This window comes from Taurulus bubalis, assembly GCF_910589615.1.
Source record: "Taurulus bubalis genome assembly, chromosome: 1".
Taxonomy (NCBI): Eukaryota; Metazoa; Chordata; class Actinopteri; order Perciformes; family Cottidae; genus Taurulus; species Taurulus bubalis.
In genome coordinates this window covers 7,979,178-8,002,299 of record NC_136589.1, presented here as the reverse complement: position 1 = coordinate 8,002,299, position 23,122 = coordinate 7,979,178, and the positions used below count along the sequence as shown (strand labels likewise).

The following is a 23,122-nucleotide window of genomic DNA, read 5'->3' as shown; positions in this document are numbered from 1 at the left end:
CTTTTTGGTCCTTGTGCGTAATGGATGCCATTTGGGAGCAGACGCGTATGTTTCAGGTGCGTCAATTAGGCCTTTTTCGAGAAGAAAATTAGAATACAAAATGATTCCAAAATATATTTAGATTTGCAGTGTGATTTTCACTTTGATAATCTACGTTGTAAAGCCATATATGAGACTACTCTACATTATATCGTCAAGACATTTTACATTTTCTCTGAATTCTCTATTCTCTTTTCTTTTTTCTAAAATTAACTTTTGAGTATTGTCATATGTACCATGTAAAAACATCGCTTCTTCACAAAAAGAGAGCTCTTTTAGCAACTTCCTGCTTCATATGTTGCAGGACAAAGGGAGGTCTTGCTGGATATTACGATGCATCTCACAGCAGTGGTCTTAATTGTGGTCGCGACGGGCATCGCTAAAGGTAATCTGAGATTTTGATCAATCCACTGAGACAACTGTCAGAGATGCACATTTGAGTCGGGGAAAAAAAAAACTCTTTTCTGAACCGATTTTCTCTCTGCGTGGAATGAAAGTATAATGGATGAATGTGCTATTGCTGTAAATGTGTTATGTGTGTTTAGATTTGTGTGATACAAACAGCTGTTGTATACAAACAGCTGTTGTCCCTTTCTTTCCGTCTCAAAGGTTGGGACTGCAGCGCAGGGTGCAACCCAGAAAATGGGTTTTGTGAGAAGCCAGGGAAGTGCAGGTATAAACGACTCCAGATTCCTGTGTAGATGAAAGCTTATGGGCTTTTGCGACCTTATTTCCATAAATCGCAGGAGCTGTAAATGTCCCTTAGATACATGCAATCACAATCTGGCCAACTGAAGCCGTCTGTTGTTGTTTTTCTCGATTTGTTTGTCACTTTTGGTTGTGTTAAGTCAACTGCCAAATCAGCCCTTTGTGTTTGAACAGTAAAAAGCATTGTTGTCTGAACAGATAGCTCAAACGCTTCTGGTTGCAAAATGTGTCCAATTTAAAATAGAATTCTGGCAAATGCTACTGTATCTACTCTTGAGCCAAAATAATAATACATCTCTGTTAGTAGTTGGGGAATTTAACCAATTATTGCATTAATGCAGATAATGCAAACACGGCTGTTGGCTCATTGCACTTTCAGGGGAAAGCATGCAGACATTATGGGGACAAGAGCAGGACTGCAAAGCTCTGTGGGTGGTATATTTATAGTTCAGGGTCGTTCCCTTTTCCCCCTCTTTCAGGTGCAAACCCGGATGGCAAGGAGAGCATTGTGACCAGTGCGTGCCCTTCCCCGGCTGTCTGCACGGCACATGTGAGAAGGCATGGCAATGTGTCTGCGAGGAAGGTTGGGTGGGCAGCCTGTGTGACCAAGGTGAGTCTCATTAAGCTCCCCCGACACTCGCATCTCTGCCTCAAACACTTTCTGACATAGCAAAGGTTAGGGTGAGTCACGGAGCCCCGGGGACACACAGGTTACCGTCGAATGAGGCCGGTGTCCGGAGAATAGTTAACTGTATTGTTTGAGGGGCAAATCTAGAGAAGAAAAGATCTGTCTAAGCAAATAATAGTGATGGGTTAATGATGAAAGCTGAAGACACAAAATGACTGCTGAAATACATACATTATATTATTATATTATATACACTCATGCTGCCTTTGAGCTATTGTACGAGACACACGATTGGAAAACCTCAAAACTGATCCACTTAAGCTGCAGGAAATTAAATGTTGGAGCAATGTAAAAGTCCCATTTCCATTTCAGACACTCCTATTTAAATCAAGCATGAATCCTATAGTATCTACAATGAACAGTATCACATGAAAATGACCTGCTGCCACTCAAGCAATAATAGGTACAGGCCGACCGATTAATCAGCGCCGATAGAACATTTTATGAACCACTTCGGTGGAACTGGGTTCTGATGTCTGCACAGCCGCCACCAGTCACACAGGGACGTACATCACCATTTTGCATTGCGGCTCTATTAGACATAATGAGGTTCACTTTTGCTGAAAATATCTGTGTGCATGTGATTAACTCATGATAATTACTCCAACTACTCCATGACAGACTTTAAAATATGTTTTAGACGTTTATATTGAGATCATTTAAGCTTTTCTTTTAACAAATCCTTTGAAGCATTGTTCCGATCACAGGGTCAGCAAATGTGGGCTAAACCTTTGTGGTCCTGGGGAATAGTTGGGCAGGCAAGCATATAGTCCAATTAATCTGCTACCAGCTTTTTCCTACTCCAAAGTATCATTGTTATAAAAATCCACTAAAATAAATATCTTATTCTGTTTGAGCATATGAGCTGCTTGCCTGTGCACGTTGTCAGTTATATTCTCACTTTTGTTCTTGGTGACAAGATGCTGGTGGGGAGCCGTGAAAGTGGAAACAAAGAAGAAGGGAGAAAGCAGGCAGAGAGACAGGAAGTGCGAGAGAGAGCACACACTATCTAAAAACAGCATGTTTTGTATGTCTTTTTTAAACAACAGACACTCGCCTTTGCTCATCCACGCCTTGTGTTGGTAATGCCACCTGCATAGAGACAGGGGAGGGAGGATACCTGTGCATCTGTCCCCATGGCTACGCCGGTGACAACTGCCTCCTGAAGACAGGATTGTGTCTCACAAACAGGTACCAGCCCCTTTTTTGAGGTTCTATTTTAGTAAAGGAATACTCCAATGCTTTAGAGCCTTATCTCAATTTGTTTGTTATTAGGAGCAATAATCAATACATGGTGCAATGTCTGTCAGCTTTCTTTGTAACCACAAGGAAAGGCAATACTCAGCACCTCACACTGTGGCTCAAATAGCTCCTAATAGGAGGCTGTTAGCAGATAAACTATGGATTGATCTTTTTTACCTTCTGCACAAAACTGTAGCCAGTTAGTTGTTGTGGCTTGTAAGAGGCAAGAGGGTGTTTGTTCATTTGTAAGACAAGCAGAGAGGATCACTTTGATTATGATTCCCCACAAACATGAGCATGCTAAAATGTGGGAACTGGCAAGTTTTCAACTCAACCTCATTATTACTAGTCACAAAGTCGACTTACTCTTGGTCTGACTTTTCTGGTTTGTAGGGCTATGACACGGCATAAAAGGCAAAGAACATGGTGTTGATAGTGAACAATAGCAACAAAAGAACCTGCAACAGGCTTCAAGCAACTGACACAAATTGGCACTAGAGGTGCACCGATTTAGAGCATGGGGATCTGAAATATGCAATTCATGATTTTTATTTGGCCACATGGGGACAGCGGAAACAAGATGTGAACACAACATTAACATATTGCTTTAGTTTATATTATATATGATTTTCACCACCATCATGGCTAAAATAATTGAAGACAATGATATTGCGATATCTTTAGAACATTTGGCAAAAAAAGAACCTATTTTTCAAGTTCATCTTTCTCTCTTCTCTTTTTTTGGCAAATGATGTACTCAGATACACATTTTAAGGACATGGAGAGAGAGTCATTCACCATAACTGGATGTATAAAATGAGTTCAGCCTATTATCATATTATCTATTATCATATTATTATCGTATGGGCATTATCAAAGGTTGACCAATATTTAAATGTTATCTACTCCAGCATATATTGCAACAACATAGTGAACTTGTTAGCATGTGTTGCTTATTTACAACTCAGCTGTTAAACATATGGCTCGCCAGGGGGTCCAGTCCGGTCCGCGGGATAATTGTTAAAATTGCAACAAATTTGCAAAAAAATAATTAAAAAGCTGAGATGGGGCTCAAACCACTGATCCACTGATTGAAAAACGGGCATGCTATCCATTGACCCAGAGTCGCAATTGATTTCATCACTGACATTACTACACATATTGCTCAACTGCAAGGGAATCTGCAGAGGAGAGCCCAGGCAGTTAAACAGTGGGCTGATGTCTACATTTTTGGTCTTTATGTTTCTAGTTTATTGTAAAAATACCTTAAAATAGGGTTTATCATCCAAAAACCTTCACCAATGATTTAAACATAGAGAAATATTGTCCTTATGTATGCGTTAATATGCTGTGATTTTACTGGTTCGACCCACTTGAGATCAAAATGGGCAGCATTAACTAAAATGAGTTTGACACCCCTGAGTTAAAGAGCAATGTTTTGATTCATTTGCAGTCGTGTTGCTGCTCTCTGGTTCACTCTCTGTTAGCTCTGTTTTTGGTCTCAACCCAACTCCTGAGATAAATATCAGCTCTTTACCTGATAATTGCTTCACTATATCCACCAGCTGAGTAGGTACGGTAGTGTACAGCGGGATTGAGACCACTTAATGTCATTCACCATTAACACGCATGGCCAGGGCTAACCGTGCAAGGTGAACATCAGAACTAACTAACATTCATACCCCGCAGGCAACGCCTACGGGAGCAATTTGGGGTTAAGTGTCTTGCCCAAGGACACACCGACATGAACAAATCAATATCATAATATCAATAAGTGTATTATTGAGTTGAAACCAGCAATAGAAATTGATTGAATTGATTAATTAAGTCATCTTTAAGCAAAAATGGCAAACATTTTGTAATTAAAGATGCAAATCAACTGCCTCATAATAAAACGAGTACCGGTACATTTGGGTTTGGGATTGTTCAGACAAAATGTGCTATTTAATTGAGTGATTAAGGGTTAAGTGTCTACCCAAAGACACACCGACATGGACTAGCGGATCCTCTGGTTGAAGGACAAACCGCTCTACCAAAGTGAAAGTTGTCACTTTTGGCATGTTTAGGGCTTTTTTCTTTCAGTCGGCAAATGCAAAGCACTGCAAACAGTTATTTTAGATTAGTTAATATAAATACGTCTCAGTGGGTTACACAGGTTAGAAAAATACCAAACAAAAACTGTTAGTTTTGTTTAGAAATCAGGAACTGTGTTCTTAACAATGCAGATGTATATGGGGAGGTGATTTGGCACATTTTTATGAGGATGCCTTCATAGTCAAATAGCACACTCCAACAAATAAAGTTAGTGTTGCACTATGTAGCAGGGCTGCTCTTTTGGGAAAAAGATCAGTCGAGACAATGAAAAGGCTTTCGGTGGCATGGCCATCCCTGAGAACTGATATCCAAAATCAAACCTAAATGATTACTTTTTGGTGCATTTACTGTGGCATGACCTACCTCAAATAAACATTTTCTTACTTAGACTTTGACGTCCAAGAAGATTTGCCTCAGTTTTTCCGAACTAAAATTAATGTTTATAATCAGAGAAAATAACCACACGTTGTCGCTTTTTGTGAAAACCATCCATCTCCTAGACATCAACTTTTATGAGCTAATAAAACAGTCCCATTTTCAGCCATTTTCTGTGACAACTCATTTTTCAGATATTCCAATGGGGTTTTAAATGGAGTGTTTAGATTTACATTTACATTTTTTCAAACCATTAAGGAAGCTTAAAAATGTAATTTAAACTTAGAAAAAAAGGTTCCCACTGGAACCTTGAATCGTAAAGCTGGTGTGCAGGATATTTACATAAAAATGAACATTCATTACATTCAAGCCCCTTGCCAGAATGAGTTCACACAATACTGATTAAGTCTACCGCTGCCAGAGAAAGCTCTTTGTATTTCTCACAATACTGGCGTTGTGGTGTATGGTGTCTGGGGCGACATTCCCACGCTGAGAACAACAGACAAATGCAGATGTTTTTAGAACGGGTAGTTTATTGAGTCCACAACCATCTCCACATAAGCAGTACACTAAGTGCCATCAATCAACCTTGCTCACTTACTTACAGCACCTCACAGCGTAGCTGCTTATTCTATCTCTCTGATTGGTTCCACGGTACGTTAGTCTACCTGTATTAATCAATACCTTGACAGGCAGAAAGGGGGAGACACCACAGTGGCAGCAGCTATGGCAGAGGCTATAGCGTCCAAGAAAAGTATCTTGAGTAAATATTACAGATAAAAAAAAGAAACTCTGAATTCAGTGAAAGGATTAAAGAGTAACTAAACCCTCAAAACACACTTTTTTTCCAGCTGAAAACCAATGTGTATGGGTATTTACTAGTGTTGTTGAGGGAAACAAGTCCTAATCTTGATATTTTAGAGCAAATTATTTCAAACACTGATTCACCAGATGTCATTCTCTGATGGCTTAATTACAAGTCCAGAGAAAAGGCTTGTGCTGTGCTGTGATTGTAATGCTACACTGGGTACAGAAAAGCAGCTGAAGATAGACACAACTGGGCGTGTCTTAATACCCCCATCTTCCAGCCTTTCTTCCACATGTTGATATTTTTTCACGTTCTAGAGGCATTTTCGTGAATTTCCAGGGTAGAGGCATTACAGCCAATCCTCTAGGGTTTAGCTACTCTTTAGTTCATCTGCAGTGAACGAGCACCCTGGGAGCAGGGGAGATGTGGTGAGCTCACCTGCAGACATACGTCAGAAGCGTTTGGGTAAATAAAATAACACTATTTAAAATGACTCTCACAGAGATCTGGAGGAGGCAAGAAAATCTTTCTAGCTTTAATCTGGTGTCAAACAGTCTGTATCGTCGGCATGAAAAAAGGTCACATGAGCAAGCAGATTTTAATTCATTTATAATACAAAATGTAATAAATGACCCCATGGCACTCCTCTGGGGAACCCCACAAAGTATGGATTTAGGACTAGAAATCCATAATTGTGGTAATAATTGGGTGCTTTGTAAAGGATAAAATATGCTGCAGTAAAGCTGTGTACTAGATTGCTCGCATTATTTGCCCTGCTGAATATTTAAACTGTTGCTCTGTCCTCCAGCTCTCCTTGTCAGAACGGGGGCACATGTACGGATACTGATGACTCAGCAGGTTACTCTTCCTGTCTATGTCCCCCTGGATCATCTGGAGACTTCTGTGAGATCAGCATTGACAGCTGCCAGCCCAACCCCTGCCTCAACGGTGGCAACTGTACGAACCACGGCCTGGCCTTCACGTGCGTCTGTCCACTCGGCTTCACTGGTTTCACTTGTAATGACACCATCCTCTCGCCCTGCGCTGGCAGGCCCTGTGCCAACAGGGGCATGTGTGTCGGTCAGCCTGATGGAACTTTTCGGTGCGTTTGCCAGAAATGGTTTACAGGTCTCACATGCTCGCTGCAGCACAGACCGAAGGCCCGGTCCAAGCCGGTCGGTGCCAGGCCTGTGGACCACAGAGTGTTTGCGCTGACTCCGCAGCACTATTCCCTCCCTGCTCACACCTTCCATAAGCTTCTCAGACCGCCCGAGAGAGACCTGCTTAAGATCACCCTAAAGGAGACAGTCCACTCCCAAGGCGTCCTCGTCACCCACGGCCAACTCATCTGCTTCGGCATGCTGGCCCTGCTCACCTGCATGGTTATCCTGGGCACGACAGGCATTGTGTTTTTTGGCCGCTGTGAGACGTGGCTGGCTAATGCCAAGTACAGCCAGCTGGTTCGTCAGCAAAGGGAACACCTGCTGAGAGAAGCCGGCAGCACGAGCCAGGAGGAGCTGGGCCACTCAGTGAACGTCATCCTGCCGGAGAAGATTAGACTCACCAGCTTTGGGAGACACTACACCTCCATCTGATTAAATCACTTCTGCCCCGTCCGCTCTCCCTCTGGAAGGAGTTTATTAATAAATGTTGAAAAAGTGTCATGAAGAAAATACTATGACTGTTGTACAGTTTTGTCAATAAAGTGAGTACTGGACTACACTAGAATATATTGGAATGTATAATCTATTGGACTAACCATGACACTGGATTGTACACTTTCAATTAATATCGTACTGTTGATAACTACCAATTAAACATTCATGAAATTATAAAATATCTTCTACCTTGACGGCTGATGTCATGTGGTGTATTTTTTAGTTCACAATCATAATTTAACTGCTTTGTAACACATTCATTTGGAATACAATAATGGGGCGGATGACTAAAAAGGAGAAATTATGTTGATTTTAACAGAGCACATGCAACCACGACTACTTTTCTTTCAGTGTTTGTAATTAAACAAAGTAATCATACTGAATTTTAAGAGATTGGGAGCTTTTTGATCGCCTCTCAGCATGGCGATGACTGCTCATAGCAAACGGTGCTGACAGTGCAAACTGCTGCTAAAGTGCTGATAGAGCTAACAGTGTTTATCTGAGTGGGAATCGGAGATTGGGTGCTATGCTTCTGTGAAGATGCTGTCGGTAGGGATGACGTCATCAACTATGAGCGCAGTGCAGAGCGACGGCCGTGAGCTAACCAGTAGCGCACGCTCACATGCACAGACATGCACTAGAAGCATGAGCAGCTCAGAATACAGAGAGGGAGAATTCAGTCTCTGCTCAAGTGGACATTATTCCACTATATCGTTACAAAGGAAATGGTTGTTTGAGCTATATTAATGCTCTGTATCCCGTAAATTGCACCTTTAACTAATTGTTCTCAGTTTTTATAACCATGACCAAACTGAAACGATTAATAAACTAGTTCATTGACAAACATTAACTAGTTGTTTTAATCAATTTGGTCAACGTTATCTGGTGTCTGCTTCTCAAACGTGATGACTTAATGCATTTATGTGTCTTATGAGAATTTTTGGGGTCTGGACTATTGGTCGGATAAAACTAGCTTTCAAAATAAATCACCTTAAGCTGTGGGATATTTCAACAGGAGCTTTATCCCAGGGACTTTTCACTATTTTCTGATAAGAAAATAATCAGCAGATCAATAAACAATAAAAGTAATTGTTAATTGCAGCCCTAAACATCTCCATGCAATGCAATGCAATGTGAATTTTACATTTCATAATTAATGCAAAAGTACATATTAGTAGTTAGTTAGTTAGTTAGTACACTATGTGCAGTTGAAATGTGTAATTAGGTAGTACTACATGCAACCCAAACAGTTACTTTTAAATCCTGCGGTTCATAACTATTTTCATGTAAAGATCATTTTTGTACAGTGTGTACCTGAAGGCAATCTCACCTACTAAATACCATCCACATGTCTTTCTCTGCAGATGTATCACTTAAGGTGTTGGTGTTAAAGATATTTACGTAGATGTTAAGACAGGTTGTTTCACAGTCCAACTGTTTGTATCCATGGCATGAATCTTCACCTATTGTCTCAATCTCAAACTGATTTACAGTGCCTGAGTGTCACCGTTAATGTTGGAATTCCAGAGGCCAATGCACCATACATCTCCCAGCACAGAAATCAATACTGCAACATCGGTTTCCAATGTTATAGTTTTGTCTCATCATGCGTGACATGATGAGACACCTATACTCCTGATTCAGGGGAGAAGTGGTGTCATGAATGTATGGGAAACAAGAAAAACATATTTCTGTCAGTAAAGATATAGGATGGCGCATATTTAATGTAACATATTCAAAACAATCAATTGCTGATATGAGGATTATAGTGATCTTAAAGTGATTTTTTTTTCTCTTCAGCCTTCAATTGCTGAATTCCTGTGAGGTGATGCTGTTAATATGGGTTTTGTCAATCACAGTTCTCTGATAGGGTGCTTATGCTTTCGCCATAACACAGTTATTTTTCAAGTTGTAAATGGCATTGTGCAGTAGTAATATATGAATGATTTGAAATGTGGCATTTCTACAAGGGGGAGTAGTGATTGTAACAGTGCAGTTCTTACAATATTTATTCCAGTCTGAGATTAATTGCTGTTGGAATTTGGCCAGATAATGTTTGTTGTCTGTTGATTGTTTTTAATAAATACAGTATAAAATCACCATATTGGTTGTTTTGTTCTGCATCTGATCTTGTTTAGACACAATCAGTATGTGATGCACAACCGATGCCCAATCTGCACCACCAGAAATCTGCTGTCCTAGTCTGTAATGCTTGATTATTTATTCTTAAGGCCCAACTCACTGATTATCATATGAATGATAACTGTGACTCCGTCAGCTCTCCTCCTGAGTATCACTGTTTCAGATGGCAGTCTCTGTCTCCACCTTGTGGTACAACTTATACGTCACAAGGACTTACGACGCAGTACGATGCAATAAGTAAGCTCTCTAAATAATAAATAATAAGTAAAAGAAGTAAGTAAAAGGTAGCTCAAAGACAGTCTGTTGAAATCTAAAACCAAAATACAAATGATATGTGAACAGCTGCAAAAAAGTGCAACTTCTACGGGAAAACATTTTTTTAGTTCTTTTGACTTATCTTTAGTATCTGTATTTAAAGCACCCAACGCTAGAAAAACAAGCATATGTACTGTATGTTGGGAAATAGAGCATAGTATAATAAAGAAAAGTTGCTTTGTGTTAGTGAATTTGAACTAAAACTCACACTGGTTTGCATCTCGTTCAATGTGAATGTTTTATTAAAATCTGGTCTATGTAATTAAACAATATCTCATGATGATCTGTATTAAAGGCCCTGCACACTCACACAGGCGTTTCAGTTACTCTGGCTGATTAGATGTAGTCAGGTTGGGTTGGGTTGACATGCTGGTAAGGAAATTGTCACTAAACGATTTACTAATAAGAATGCTAAATGCACGGTCAGACGGGATTTCTCTACACAATCATTTCTATGCCGAACATGACAAGATGTGCTTCAAGTCGTGACTTGACCCAGACAAATTTAAACTGATTTGCCCTTGAAACGGGACAGGTTACTGTTTGTTAATACAACTGATGAAATAGTAAAAGTGTCCGAGGAGGTGAGGTGCTGCTTGGTGGAAGTGAGCGCAAGAGCATTTGACAGAAAGTAAAGAGAGAAAAGTGTATGATATGAAGCTGTATAATTTAAAAGTGTATGTTTAGAGCCGCACACTATTTCCTGAGAAAAGCCAAGAGAAGGGCAAAGGAGATGTTTGTCCTGAGAAGAGGTATAATTAGGCAACACAAATGAAAACACTTTTAAATATTCAAAACAGTTTCCTCTGGCTGCCAGTTGGGACAGAAATGTGCCGGGCTGCCTTTAAAGCGTTAATGACTCATTGAAGTGACCTTAATGAATCACTTTATATTAGAGAATGAATTCATTTCAACTTGGCCAATAAATCCAGTTCACTAAATGGTGTTCCCTTCATATGCTATGTAACATATTACACATATCGACATCTCATTCAAACGTTGATGACGTTGGCTCTGGATTCCTGTGCAGAAATATATGAATATAAACGGTGACTCTCCCAAACAGGAAAGCTTTGATAAAATAGCATCTTTAGAATTTCTTGAACTTGAGTCAGCAGTTTTGCTTCTCAGCCTACAAAGCACAGCAGATGTATTTTGCCCAACATGTTTTAGTCTTACATTTTCATCATGCAGTCTCAGTGTATGCCCACAAGGTGTCATCCATCTAAACTGAGACAGAGGAAGGCTGGCCGTACACAGGAGTTCAGCATGATGGGATGCATTTAACTGCACTGAAAACATTGCTTTTTGTTTAAGCACTTTAACTGTGACTTTTTTTTTTTACACATTTTAAACTAATGCGTAGACCAAGATTCAATCATATATATGAAATCGCTGCAAAAAAATATTTCCTGATTTCACTGGTCTTCTGTGATCACTACAGGAGTCAAGGAGTTTTGCCTGTCATAACAGATCATTAACATAACAGATCATTTTCCACTTTGTCGCTGCACTATTTCACTTCGCCGTTTGGGTGACGATCTGTGTTTTTTTTTCCTCTCTGCACTACATCCAACAATTTCTCACTCTAGACTGGACTTTAGTGGAAAATGTCTCAGAGACTCCTGCTGTGTTACTGCATGCCCATGACCAATAGAAGCCAACCTTAGAAGCCCCTACAGTCCAATAGATTTCAATATGTGCAGCCTTTAGGCAATGTTAGTTAAAGTGTTAAACTCATTGTTAATCTGCATGGATTCCATAGATTACAATCTTTTGTTGATGCTGCAACTTGGTACTAAACGACTCTTATGGCGACTAATAGATGCAATGCTTCTGACTGCTGCAACCAGTGCTGCAATCAGAAGTACCCGAATAAACTTTACATAACAACATTTCATAGATCTCTTAATAGTGTCTGCATTCCTGGGAATTGTACACACAGAAACTGAAACGGCTACTGAGCTTGGAAGTGCTAGATTATAAATAAGGTTGTTTAAAGCATGGTTAAATGTGAACATGTTAAACCCGAATCACAAAGGTTTAACTCAAACATTTGTGTCTGCTGAGGCCCCGGCTCTCCACCACCAGACGTCATTCATTTGCGAAGTTATGACCCTGGGGAGAGAGGGGCCCTCACCTTCAAAGCTGAGCATGGCGGATAGAAAAACCCACCTCTGCAGCCCCATTCTGCTCCCACCAAGTTATGAAGCAAGGCAGACCAGCAAAAGGTATTTTCCTCCCCCAACCTGAGACCCTTAACCCTTTGTTCCTATCTGCTGTGTCCCCTGACAGAAGAAACTCCACATCCATGAAAAATTGCACATGGAAGAGAATCCGAATTGAAAGAAATTCTAGTGAGGGTGTTGTTTTTTTTGGAAACACTGCAAGATACATTTCCTATAGGCAGGTATCCATCATTCAACTGTCAGCTCCACATACACAATGTATGTGTGTTAAATGTGTTCCAGATGAGCAGGAAAGAAAGGTAATTGTAAAACCCCTGCAGTCAGACCTGCAACACATGTTATGGGACGCACTATTGCATATCATTTCTGATCAGTTCAATGAAGGCAATTCTTTTCAGTTTTAATGGGAAGATATTTAGGACCCAGAGGTGGTCAAATTGTCTATTAATTTAAAAGAAAAAAGCACATATTAAACAAAAGTCTGAAAAGACGTTTTCCTATCCTTAATCGCCAGGGCTGGAACTAATTATCAATCTAATGATTATCTTTTAAATGAAATCGTTAGAAAACAGTCCAAATGTCCATCACAATTTACCAAATCCCAAGATGATGTCTTTAAATTGCTGGTTTTGTTTGACCAAGACTTCCAAAATCAACAGATATTTACAGTAATTTAAAAAGGAACCTGTTATGTTGCTCTGTTGTTCAACAACACATCCCCTAATGTGTGGATATAATGTGTCAAGGAAATAATGTGGAGTGAGCATGAGAATTAGCTGCAGAAGCAGAGATTTCTAACTTTGGGACCACCGAAACAGAAAGTCCTGCTGTCCAAGGACTGAAAACTGGAAGATTGGATATATGTTGCTGCCACGACAGATCAGATGAGAAACAATGATCTTGTTGTCCTCTAAAGCTTTTTCTCATTTACACTTTTTTTACAACCCCTAATTTCAAACATGAAGTCATATATTCAGCTAAAATTTGTTTCAAAACACTTTGTTTCTGGTAAAACTATACCCACTAACCACAATGAGCATCCTTGTGCTGTCACTAAGTCAGTTTCTAAAACCTGTGATGTATACAGTGATTTATATCCCATTGTGACTTTGCCACCATGCAGGAGGCAACCGCTTTATATTTCAAAATTTACTATGAATAATGGCGCTGTGAAGGCTGGATACACAGGGAACCAAAGAGACCGACAAGATGTTGCTCCACATACACGTCGTGTCTGCGTTATTATCTGGTTTCCTGAGTCATTGGTGTCTGAGGCAATGCCCCACCCCCATTGTGTTTTCAGTGCATCGTGACTCGTCTCAGACTCTGAGGGGATTTTCCTTCAGTTTAAGATGGTGTGTACTACAAAGCTGAATGAAATCCTTTTCCAGGAACACTACAAGAAGCATACATTATGTTGCACATTTGGCAATGTGCTGATTTTAATGGTACGCAGTGTTTCAGATTTGCTGAAGGCTCATGAGAGCAATAATGCAGCATTAACTCTAACTCTCTGTAGTTAGACATATTTCAGTACATACATGAGTGTGCTAACACAGTTAAATGCCTTCACTCCTACTCTGGGATTGGTGTGCTAAGCCCTGAAAACATTTGTGTTTAGACCCTTACAGGTGGATATATCACTCAGTATAATAGGATCAAGTGTGATTATCCTCATTTAATTGTGAGAGGTCAAAGGCTATAAGGAGGGGCTGGGGAGAACAAAGCACGGCTTTTTCACTGCATTAGTATCCAAAGATCTACACATTATGTGGTTTAAACAATATACCTACTTTATCTCATCATAATACCAGATACCAAGGTTGATTTTAGAAAAAAAGAATGTGTAAAATGAGTTTTAGGTTTTTGTTGTTGAAAATGAATTGGATTTAATTGTGAATCAGCCAAGATTTTAGATTTTACTGACTTTTTATGTTTGGAGCTTTTGGGGGTCTTTTTTTTTTTTTTAAAGGGATTTCATATGTTCTGCTTCTCCACACCAATTTAAGTGGCAGTACTTCAGAAAGAAGATTTTAGGATGAATCCATGAGAGGCCTGTTGTGCTTTATTGTGCAGGAAATTGAACATTCATCCTTTTGTCTTCTTACCATAAAAGACCAAATTACTGTAAAATCTATGCACAGCATGATGTTATTGCAAAAAGCGAATAAAAGGAAACACACAAGCTCCCCCACCTTGCATGCAACCACAATGATGCTACTTACCTATTACGTATTTAGTTTGAAATAAAATAGCCCTGCAAGGAAGAAGTAGATGAAAGCATTTTATTGTATGAAAAATATATCCATAAAACGGAACAATATTTACAAAAACAGTTGCGCCATGCAGAGCAGAGAGAGAAGCACCTTCACGTGTGATCTCCAGTATGAAAAACATCAGTATCGGTTCTCTGGATTCAGCCCGTTTAAAAACCGAACTTCACTCTATACTGAGGAGCAGAGTGATGCGCACATCTCAACATCCTGCTGGTTCGTTAAAGGCGCATTTACACAAGGAGAAGAAATACAAATTAAAAAAAAACTTTTGACACACAAAATACTTTTGTTCACAAACAATGAAGGTCCAAAACAAACCTTTTTGTAGATGAATCCTAACAGGATGTCTAGATGTCCGATATGACAGGAAGGAGCCTACTGCAGCATAGTGCATCCTACATGTTGAACAAATTACTGAAAAATAAATACACTTAACCCATTATTGGCGGATAAATTCTATCTAATTGGAGTTATAATACTGAAAAATATGCAGCATTTTGTTTTCGTCATAGCAGCTATACAAAGATGAGAATGAATCTACACACTAATAACTATATTACTGGATTTCTCCAGCGTTTCTCTGTATTGATCGAGCCAGTCTCTGAGCTCTGTGATCCGATACCCCTCGGGTCCTCTGCCACCCTGGTAAACTATCTTCCCCTCCTGCAGAATATAAAGTCTGTCGAAATAGGCTCCGTACGCCGCGTTGGAGGAGTTTTCCATACTGTCGACCACGACCGGGCAGCCGGGCATCTCCAGGTGCATCAGCTGCGCAGCGTTGAGCCGGTCCTCCAGACACCGGTGTTTGGGGATCTGATAGGGCGCGTCAGTGCTCATCCAGCCGTCGGAGGGGTGTGCTTCCTCGATGTACACAACCACAGAGTCTGATATATCTGCGTTCTGCTGCACGACTCCCTGGAAAGCCTTCAGACGCGCCATGAACGGTGGTCAGGTGCAGCTCCCAAAGTTGAGGATGAGCGGTCTCTTGTCTTTTGCGTAATCGAGGATGCGGCTGCGCCGCTGATCCTCCAGCTGAACAACTTCAGTGTTGGGCGCTCCGTGTCCGAGATGCGCTGCCTTCAGAAAGTCCAGTTTATGGCCGTGCCACACAGCCTTGAGGGACTCCAGGCTGAAGAGACGATTAGAGTCCGATATGCACAGCGGAGGATCGATGGCATCGCCCTCCTGCTCCTGCGCCTTCATCCTGAAGAAAACCCTTCTCCTTATGCATAAAAAGTCGAGCAGCCAAAACATGACTGCTGCCATTAAAAAACGGGGCAGCAACACCAGACAGACTATTGCATTGTTAATGGCTTTAATTGTATTCATTATCACTTTTAACTACCCGGTGGTCTTATGCCTGTGCCACGATCTTGTGGGTTGAAGTTGGGTTACTTGCAACTTCCCCTCTTTTTATAGCAACGGCAGATTTGAATGAATCACACCCCGCCTCCAAACTGGGGCCGAGGCCTCACATGGTGGGGATTACCTTCTGTCAACTCCACAGCTTTGAGTCACAGCCAAAAGCAAAGGGTGCGGCACAGCGCGTAGTGTAGAAGGTGTTCATTTAACCTTATCATCAATGATGGCTGAGCAGTGACATAGTTTCAATGTCCTCGTATATATTGTGTGATGACAAGTTGATGCTGCTGCAGACTTTTACTGCAATGACTGATTGCTGAAGCACATTTAGTCAGATGCTGACTTCACTGTATATAGGCCTATATAAATATTGTCCCTAACTGATCTAACCACCAACACCTGGGAACGGTCTCCTGTTTGTCTTAATGCAATGTCATATCAGTGCATAAGGGCCGATGCAAGCTCAAATGAGATGATACACTCACATATGTTTGTTTAAGTCACATTTATGGTACAAATCAGAACTGGGTTGTACAGTAAATATTCAGAGGTGGAGGTGAACATTTGTAATGTCACATGAAGAAAATTACATTAACAGAAAAGGAGAGAAAAAATATTTCAGATAAAAAAGAAAGAAAACAAAAGTGATGAAATCTTCTGCAAGTCAGAATTGTGTCCAGCAACATTCACAATGATTCATATTTCTAATTTAAAATCAGAGTTTGGAAATTGGAAAAGTGTGAATTTTGTGAAACAATATTTTTTAATGTGGCCATAATCCTCTAAGGGTCAAATAAAGTAACATTAAAAGAGACAATGCAAACCAGTAATACACTTTCTGTCTGTCGGTTAGGGTTGTTTGGGTTGAGTCGTCTATAATCAACCCCTTTTCGTCCCAAAATAATTTCATATGAACTAATAAGTGTTCAAAAACAATTCAAAAGTTGTACCTGCACATGCTGATATTTTGCCCAGTGCCACTTTAAAGACCCTTTTAACCAGCAATTGTCATAACATGATATTTTTGCATCCGTTCAAAGCTTCAGAATAACACTGATCTGCTGCTGGTCGCCATCTGTGCAGCCTTATTGTGCTCATGGTCAGCTTCACAAATCATCTAACAAACCGACTGACTGAGCTATATTGGCTTTTCAAGATCCTCAATCAAATAGTCGTAAAGTTGTCTGACAGACTACAAAACTGAGAATGTGTGATCGACTATATGTTCAAACACAACACAAGTTATGGATGAAGAAATCTCAGTACGTCAGTAGACAGACCACATAGTTGAGACAATATCTGGAGGGAAATACACAAGCCGAGTGCTGTAATGTCACAGCAGTCGTAAACCTGCAGAACAGACTCTGGTCCAATGGATTTAGCTTATGAACACCAACACTCACTGAAAAGTTTCAGCTATCAGAGATTCTATTGGTTTGATTACACGGCAACGCCATGTGTTGATATATATTGTGATACAATGCATTTTTTCTGGAAATAAAATAAGAAAATGTCATTGACAAGATAACCAGATGGGAATGACTGCTTTTTTTTTGTGGCTAATCCACCAAGTATGCTACATTAATGTAAACATAATGCTGCAACTTTGCAGTCAGTCGACAGTCTCTCACCACAACAGACTCTCACTCACTCTTTAATTGACTATGAAACATTAGAAAAACTGGGGAGAAACTCCAGGAGAAAAATACTTTGAGAAATATTAGAACCGTATTCAAGGCAACGACCAGACACTTTTGAAAACACTTAAGAAAGTGCTGCTCTCAACAGGGAGCCCGAAGGACAACATACAAAACCCACCCACAGAAATAAACACAACTTCACAAGCTAGAATTATAACAAGGCCAATAACTCATTTCCAGAGGAAAACCTATAGAAAAGGGCTAAAAGCATCTTCTCAGAACTATTGCACAGCAAATCATTGACACGTTACTGCTTGAAGTTCTCTGTGAGTTTCAACAAGAGGGAGTCTAAACAGACATATAGGAATACACAATAAAGATATTGTGAAGGTATAAAACATTATGAATATTGTTTAATAAAATACTCTTGATCGCACTCATTAAATCAAAACTTCCTTTGCCGGACTGAACATCTGAAAATGATTTTACAGTATCACTCCTGTTATTCATTCATTCAGTATAATTTCAGTATTTGGAATCACTTCACTTCACAAATGGGGGACACAATATAATAAGGTTAAAACAAGACTCTGATATATACTTGTCACCTTATTGTTACGTTGAATTTTGTTTCTCTGATGAATACAATACTGGCTAATTGTTACACAACAAATATTGTTTTCTTAAACTAAAATATATAAGATAAAGAATAAAAATGTAGCTCTGAAATTTAACCGGCAGCTTGAAAAAAACAAATTGAATAGTGTTTTTTTATTTTTTATATTCCCAACTCCCCGGATACTGCGACACACAGCTATTACATTGCAGTGTCGCACGGGGATCACATATCTCCTCCTCACGTTCATGTCCAGACAGACATTAATGTTAATGAGTAAGTGTGGGGTCTTGTGTACTGGACGGTGATCTGTTAAGCGTTTCTGTGCTCCACAGGGATTCAACATCTGGACACACATATTAGCCATTACTGGCTAGATGCCATTCACTGGTCTGGTGTGCTTATTCAACAAAAGTCTTCCGGGGTCTAGTGAGCACATGGTATATTAGTTAAACCTTAATCGCCTGTTACAGGAAATCCATATCATAATATTAGACTGCAGGGGGGCCGAAAACCAGACATGGAGGAAAGATGTCATTTGTCTGCAGCTCACAGTTGTCTTGATGACTCAGAGGGAAGTTTGTGTCTCTGTCAAAGGGTTGTCTTGTTTTTCAGCATTATGCAACGTACAAGTTGGGCCCTTATCTTTCCCATAACACACTCATCATATTGTCTGAAAGAAGCATGTTTTTCTTAACAATAGTCAAATAATTTACTTAGATGATGGTCCTATAGGCTGTTATTTAGTATTATTTGGCTTTTTTTAATACGTTGTATTGTATTTATTTTTACTTTAATTTTTGTTTTTTATTTGGATTTATGTGATTTGTCTGTTGTAGCTGTTTTCCTTTGGGAATAATAATAAAGTACACGCACTATCAGTAGAAGCGTTTACATCTAGTTGAAAGTTGAAATACTGTAAATTTGACAAATCGCAAAAACATGTTATGCTTGGATGGGAAAAAAGTCATTGCATTGATAAAAGCAAAACGACGAGACAAATGACACAATGCGTGTGACTTAAATGTCCACTGAAGCTAGCAAAAGATGTACTGTAATGTTCTTCACATTAATAATGGGAAAAATATAAATGCCATATTGCCAACACATTTTCTACATTGATTTCCATTGCCATTGATTTTAAGTTTGACTCGCTCTCTGTATCCCCCTGTTCTTCTGCTATGGGTTAATGGTACCCAATAAGCGCCATCAGCTAACTTCTAATTGCATTAATTCCCATTTCCTTTGATCAATTTTCCAGAAAATGCAGTTAAAATGTTTGGTACATTTGAATGGGAAGCTGACGAATATTACTGTTACTACTGTGGCAGGATTCCTTTCTGTTTAATTAGTTGCATCAATGATTAGTGCTGAAACGATCAGTCGGTCAATCAATTTAATAATCTTGAAACGGTAAACTCGTCAATCTAAATACATTTATCAAGCAAAAATGCCGTATTTCTATCATAAGTAATATTTTTGAGTCGATCAAATGTAATTTCAAGATGTTAACTTGGATTCTGGAAAATTGCCATAGCCATTTTTATTTTACTATATTCTAACTTTGTATAGGCCAAACTCTTAGTGGTACCATGAATTGTATTATTACCATTATTATGTACTTCTTATCAATTTTTTGTTGTTGTACAAAGCACACAAGATCAATGGGGACCCCTTGCTAAGAAAGTGTTTCACCAGAACTATTTGCATGTGGTGACCAACTGCTTCTCTATGGGGCAGCTCATTTAGATTGGGAGACAGAAAGAAGACTGTTTTAGCTGCAATGAGTGCAACAGCTGACTCATAATTCCTCATTCTTTTTGTCGCTAGACATTTTATGGTTCTGTTGTCTTTTTGTCCCAGACTATTCTTTCACTTTGAGGCAGTCCCCCCCCCTCTTCAACCCTCCTTTCTTGCCCCACATTAAAACTGCATTAACACTATTATCAAAACACTCTTTACTTTCTCCAAGTGATAAAAAAAAAAACACAAAAGTGTTTTGATGAGGTAATGAAACCCTCACCTGCTGTGCCTAAATTAGCTTTGAGGAATAACTCTTTTGTTGTTGCGGCTGAAAAATGTCTTTTAACCTGCTTACTTTTACCTCCTATAAACTTTGCTGGATTCTTGGCAGCTGCTCCAGGTTCGTCTGAGGACAATGCAGATCTTAGAAAACTCCCCTTTTTCTGCTGCTTTCTTATTTAGCTGGCTGGGCTCCAGAAACCACAACTGATGGGATATCATAAAGACAAACCCACTAAACAGGTCAGCTCCTTCTCTTTCAAGTCACTGATATCTCTTTCCTTGCTCTGAATGGAATGGAGGATACAAATCTACCTCTTCCCCATCCTTAGCTTCACCTTCCTCAACCTCTTCTAAATCAAAGAGCACTAGTGTTCACACTCAACTTGAATGAACTGCTGTTGCCCTGCAGGCTGTTTGTATCTCAGCAACAGGCGAACCAATGAGGAGTGGACTAACATGTTATAATAATCCGTTTCATCTTGCTAGTCACATCACTCGCGAGACGATTCAAAGTAGCGTTTTAGTTTGGACATTTCTTTCACTGACAGACCAACAAGTATAACCTCTTAAGACCCCAATGACACTCAGAAGTGTGTGAACCCATTGAACTGACCAAATACACAGAGACGCACTTGAGGAAAGAGAGAAAAGGATTTCAAAATCTACAAATGTTGTCATAAAACCACCTATTGTAGTCTGAAAGAATGAGAAAAGCATGCCTTTTCAAATTGTCACCTTTTGTGTGTCTGTCAAAGTGTCGCTGATATTGTAACATTATATCATTGTGATGTCTCAGTAGTGTAGCTTGAGGCTTACTGTTACAAATATATGGACCTGGTGAAGTTTAACTGTCTGCCTGTCTGTCTGTCTGGTGTTTAACAAAACAACACCTGTCTGAGCCAAATATCAAGGTAACACTGACACCTGATCTGCTGTAGGTAAAACAGAGGTCATTGTTTCATCTTGTAAACAGTCTAGTAACAAAAGGCTACTGGTATTTCCAAATTCAACATATTAAATGCAGCTATACAAAAATAAACAGAAAACTGGGATTATCTCTACACTTTATAAATCTATTTAAAAAAAATACACATACAAAAAAAAGTAGTGACTGGGGAGTTCTGAGATCAATCAGACTCTGCAACCCGGTCTCACTCCCAACTCGTCTTACACCGAGTGAGAGAGGAGATGGGTACAACATACACATGACTTTTGTCCATGAGATAAAAGTCCTGTGTAATGGCACCAGTGGTTTTACATTGCGTGTCTAGGCCAAAACATCCGGCAGCCAAATTCTGTCGTTTAGCAAAAGTAAAAAAAATGTGCTTCATGGCCTGCAGGTGGCGCAGCAGATATTGCGCACGCTGGCTCCAAGTCACGGCTTACTGGGACACCGGAATGGAAACATGCCATTGATAATGTTATGAGTAACACCTGTGCTTTCTCCAATGAGGAAAAAAGGTCTGAACAGCAACTGCAGGTCTGAAGCTCCTGATGCTGCGATTCACTCTGTGATCCTTTTTTTTCTTATAATGTTTCTAAAGGCTCTAATATATTTTTGTTGTTATGTTTTAAACGTGTTTCATCTCTTTAGATAAAGTATATATTCAAGCAACTATCCTGTATGTCTCACTTCATGAGACATTCAGAATAAGAAAGGTAAAGATTTACTAACATGTAATGTGTCGGAGACTACACCTAACTTTTACCCTGTAGTTTAATTCTTATTGTTATTCATTTAATTCACAAATGTACTATTCACACAACCTTGTCCGATTCCCTCAGTAGTTTTGGGGTTCCTGGCAAGTCTTGACACGAGTTAGTGTCTCCAGTTGTCTCTGCCCTTATTTGCACTCCCTGAGTAATGATGATGGTGAGCATGTCGAAGGATGTCCTCATGTGGCTTCTTTCACTGCTGCCTGTTTGAGCGTATTAGCGAGTGCCCGTCTGTACACTCATTGATGCCAGTCCTCAGGACAGATGGTGGCAAGACAGGGTGAGTGAGAAAACCTCTGACCCCCGCCCCCACACACACACACACACACACACACACTTACACGTACACACACTCCTCCTCTCTCGCCCTCTGAACCATCAACAGCTGCTGTGTCTTTATTGATCTTATTGTGTGGTCAAAATTGGGCAGAGACTGTCATGATAAATATAACTACAGATATTATCAAGCCTTAACTGTGTGGTAATTCAAGACGTCTGCTGCAGTGCCAAAGGGGTTTATATCTTGATCCGTTTGCAGGAACAGTGAAGCCAACTCACATTTATCCTAGTTTGTTTGCCAGTCATGACCAGCTCAAACATTCTCCAATGTATTATTTTTTTTTGTCTCTATGTTTGAGGAGTAGAAAAGGTTAATGGGAGGTTTATGCGTTAACTAAAAACCCTAGGAGTGGAATCAAAGCAGTGCTGTCCTCATAAGGTCATTGTGCACTCAACAGTGTTTAATAGGATGTGTTTTCTGCCCTGAGTTGTCTCTGCGGGATACCGCTAAAGCAGTGGGATAAACATCAACTGGCAGCATTTGAGATGCTGGACAGGAAGGTGAAGCAAAACACTGAGATCGTCAGGCAAGCCGAAGGCAGAGGAGGTAGTAAACAAACTGAGACAACATTAACTAAGTTCCTCTGTAGAAGGGGATTAGTTATGTAGGTTTCTTTTCTTTGAACAGCAGTTTGAAAAAGTATGGCTATGCCAATTAACTGAAATCTAGTTCAAACATTTGTCAAGTGCTTTTTCTAATGAATTTATTTTGTAATATTTAGCAAGTAATCAAAGCTTGACATCACTGATGTGATGAGGAGAATTGAGAATTGGTTTATGTAATGAATTGCCTTTCAATACAATCATATAGATATCGTGATATACAATTGTGTTGTCTTAATTAATAATACCAAGCACATACTAACTCAAATGTATCAGGAAATCTGATC

General features: G+C 39.7%; 2 protein-coding genes across 2 annotated transcripts; one reads left to right on the top strand and one right to left on the bottom strand.

Moving 5' to 3' along the window:
• Positions 1-372: 372 nt before the first annotated feature.
• On the top strand, positions 373-7,592 carry dlk1 (delta like non-canonical Notch ligand 1; the record flags this gene model as incomplete). The annotated part of the gene is made up of 5 exons (XM_079215926.1): positions 373-424; positions 649-712; positions 1,227-1,357; positions 2,485-2,626; positions 6,763-7,592. The coding sequence occupies 5 exons, from the start codon at positions 373-375 to the stop codon at positions 7,547-7,549; spliced, it is 1,176 nt and encodes a 391-aa protein (XP_079072052.1). The 3' UTR covers positions 7,550-7,592.
• Positions 7,593-15,071: 7,479 nt separating this feature from the next.
• dio3a (iodothyronine deiodinase 3a) lies at positions 15,072-16,030 on the bottom strand (the record flags this gene model as incomplete). Its single annotated transcript, XM_079230401.1, has 1 exon — positions 15,072-16,030. Exon 1 carries the CDS (start codon positions 15,861-15,863, stop codon positions 15,072-15,074), a length of 792 nt encoding a protein of 263 aa, XP_079086527.1. The 5' UTR covers positions 15,864-16,030.
• Positions 16,031-23,122: the final 7,092 nt, after the last annotated feature.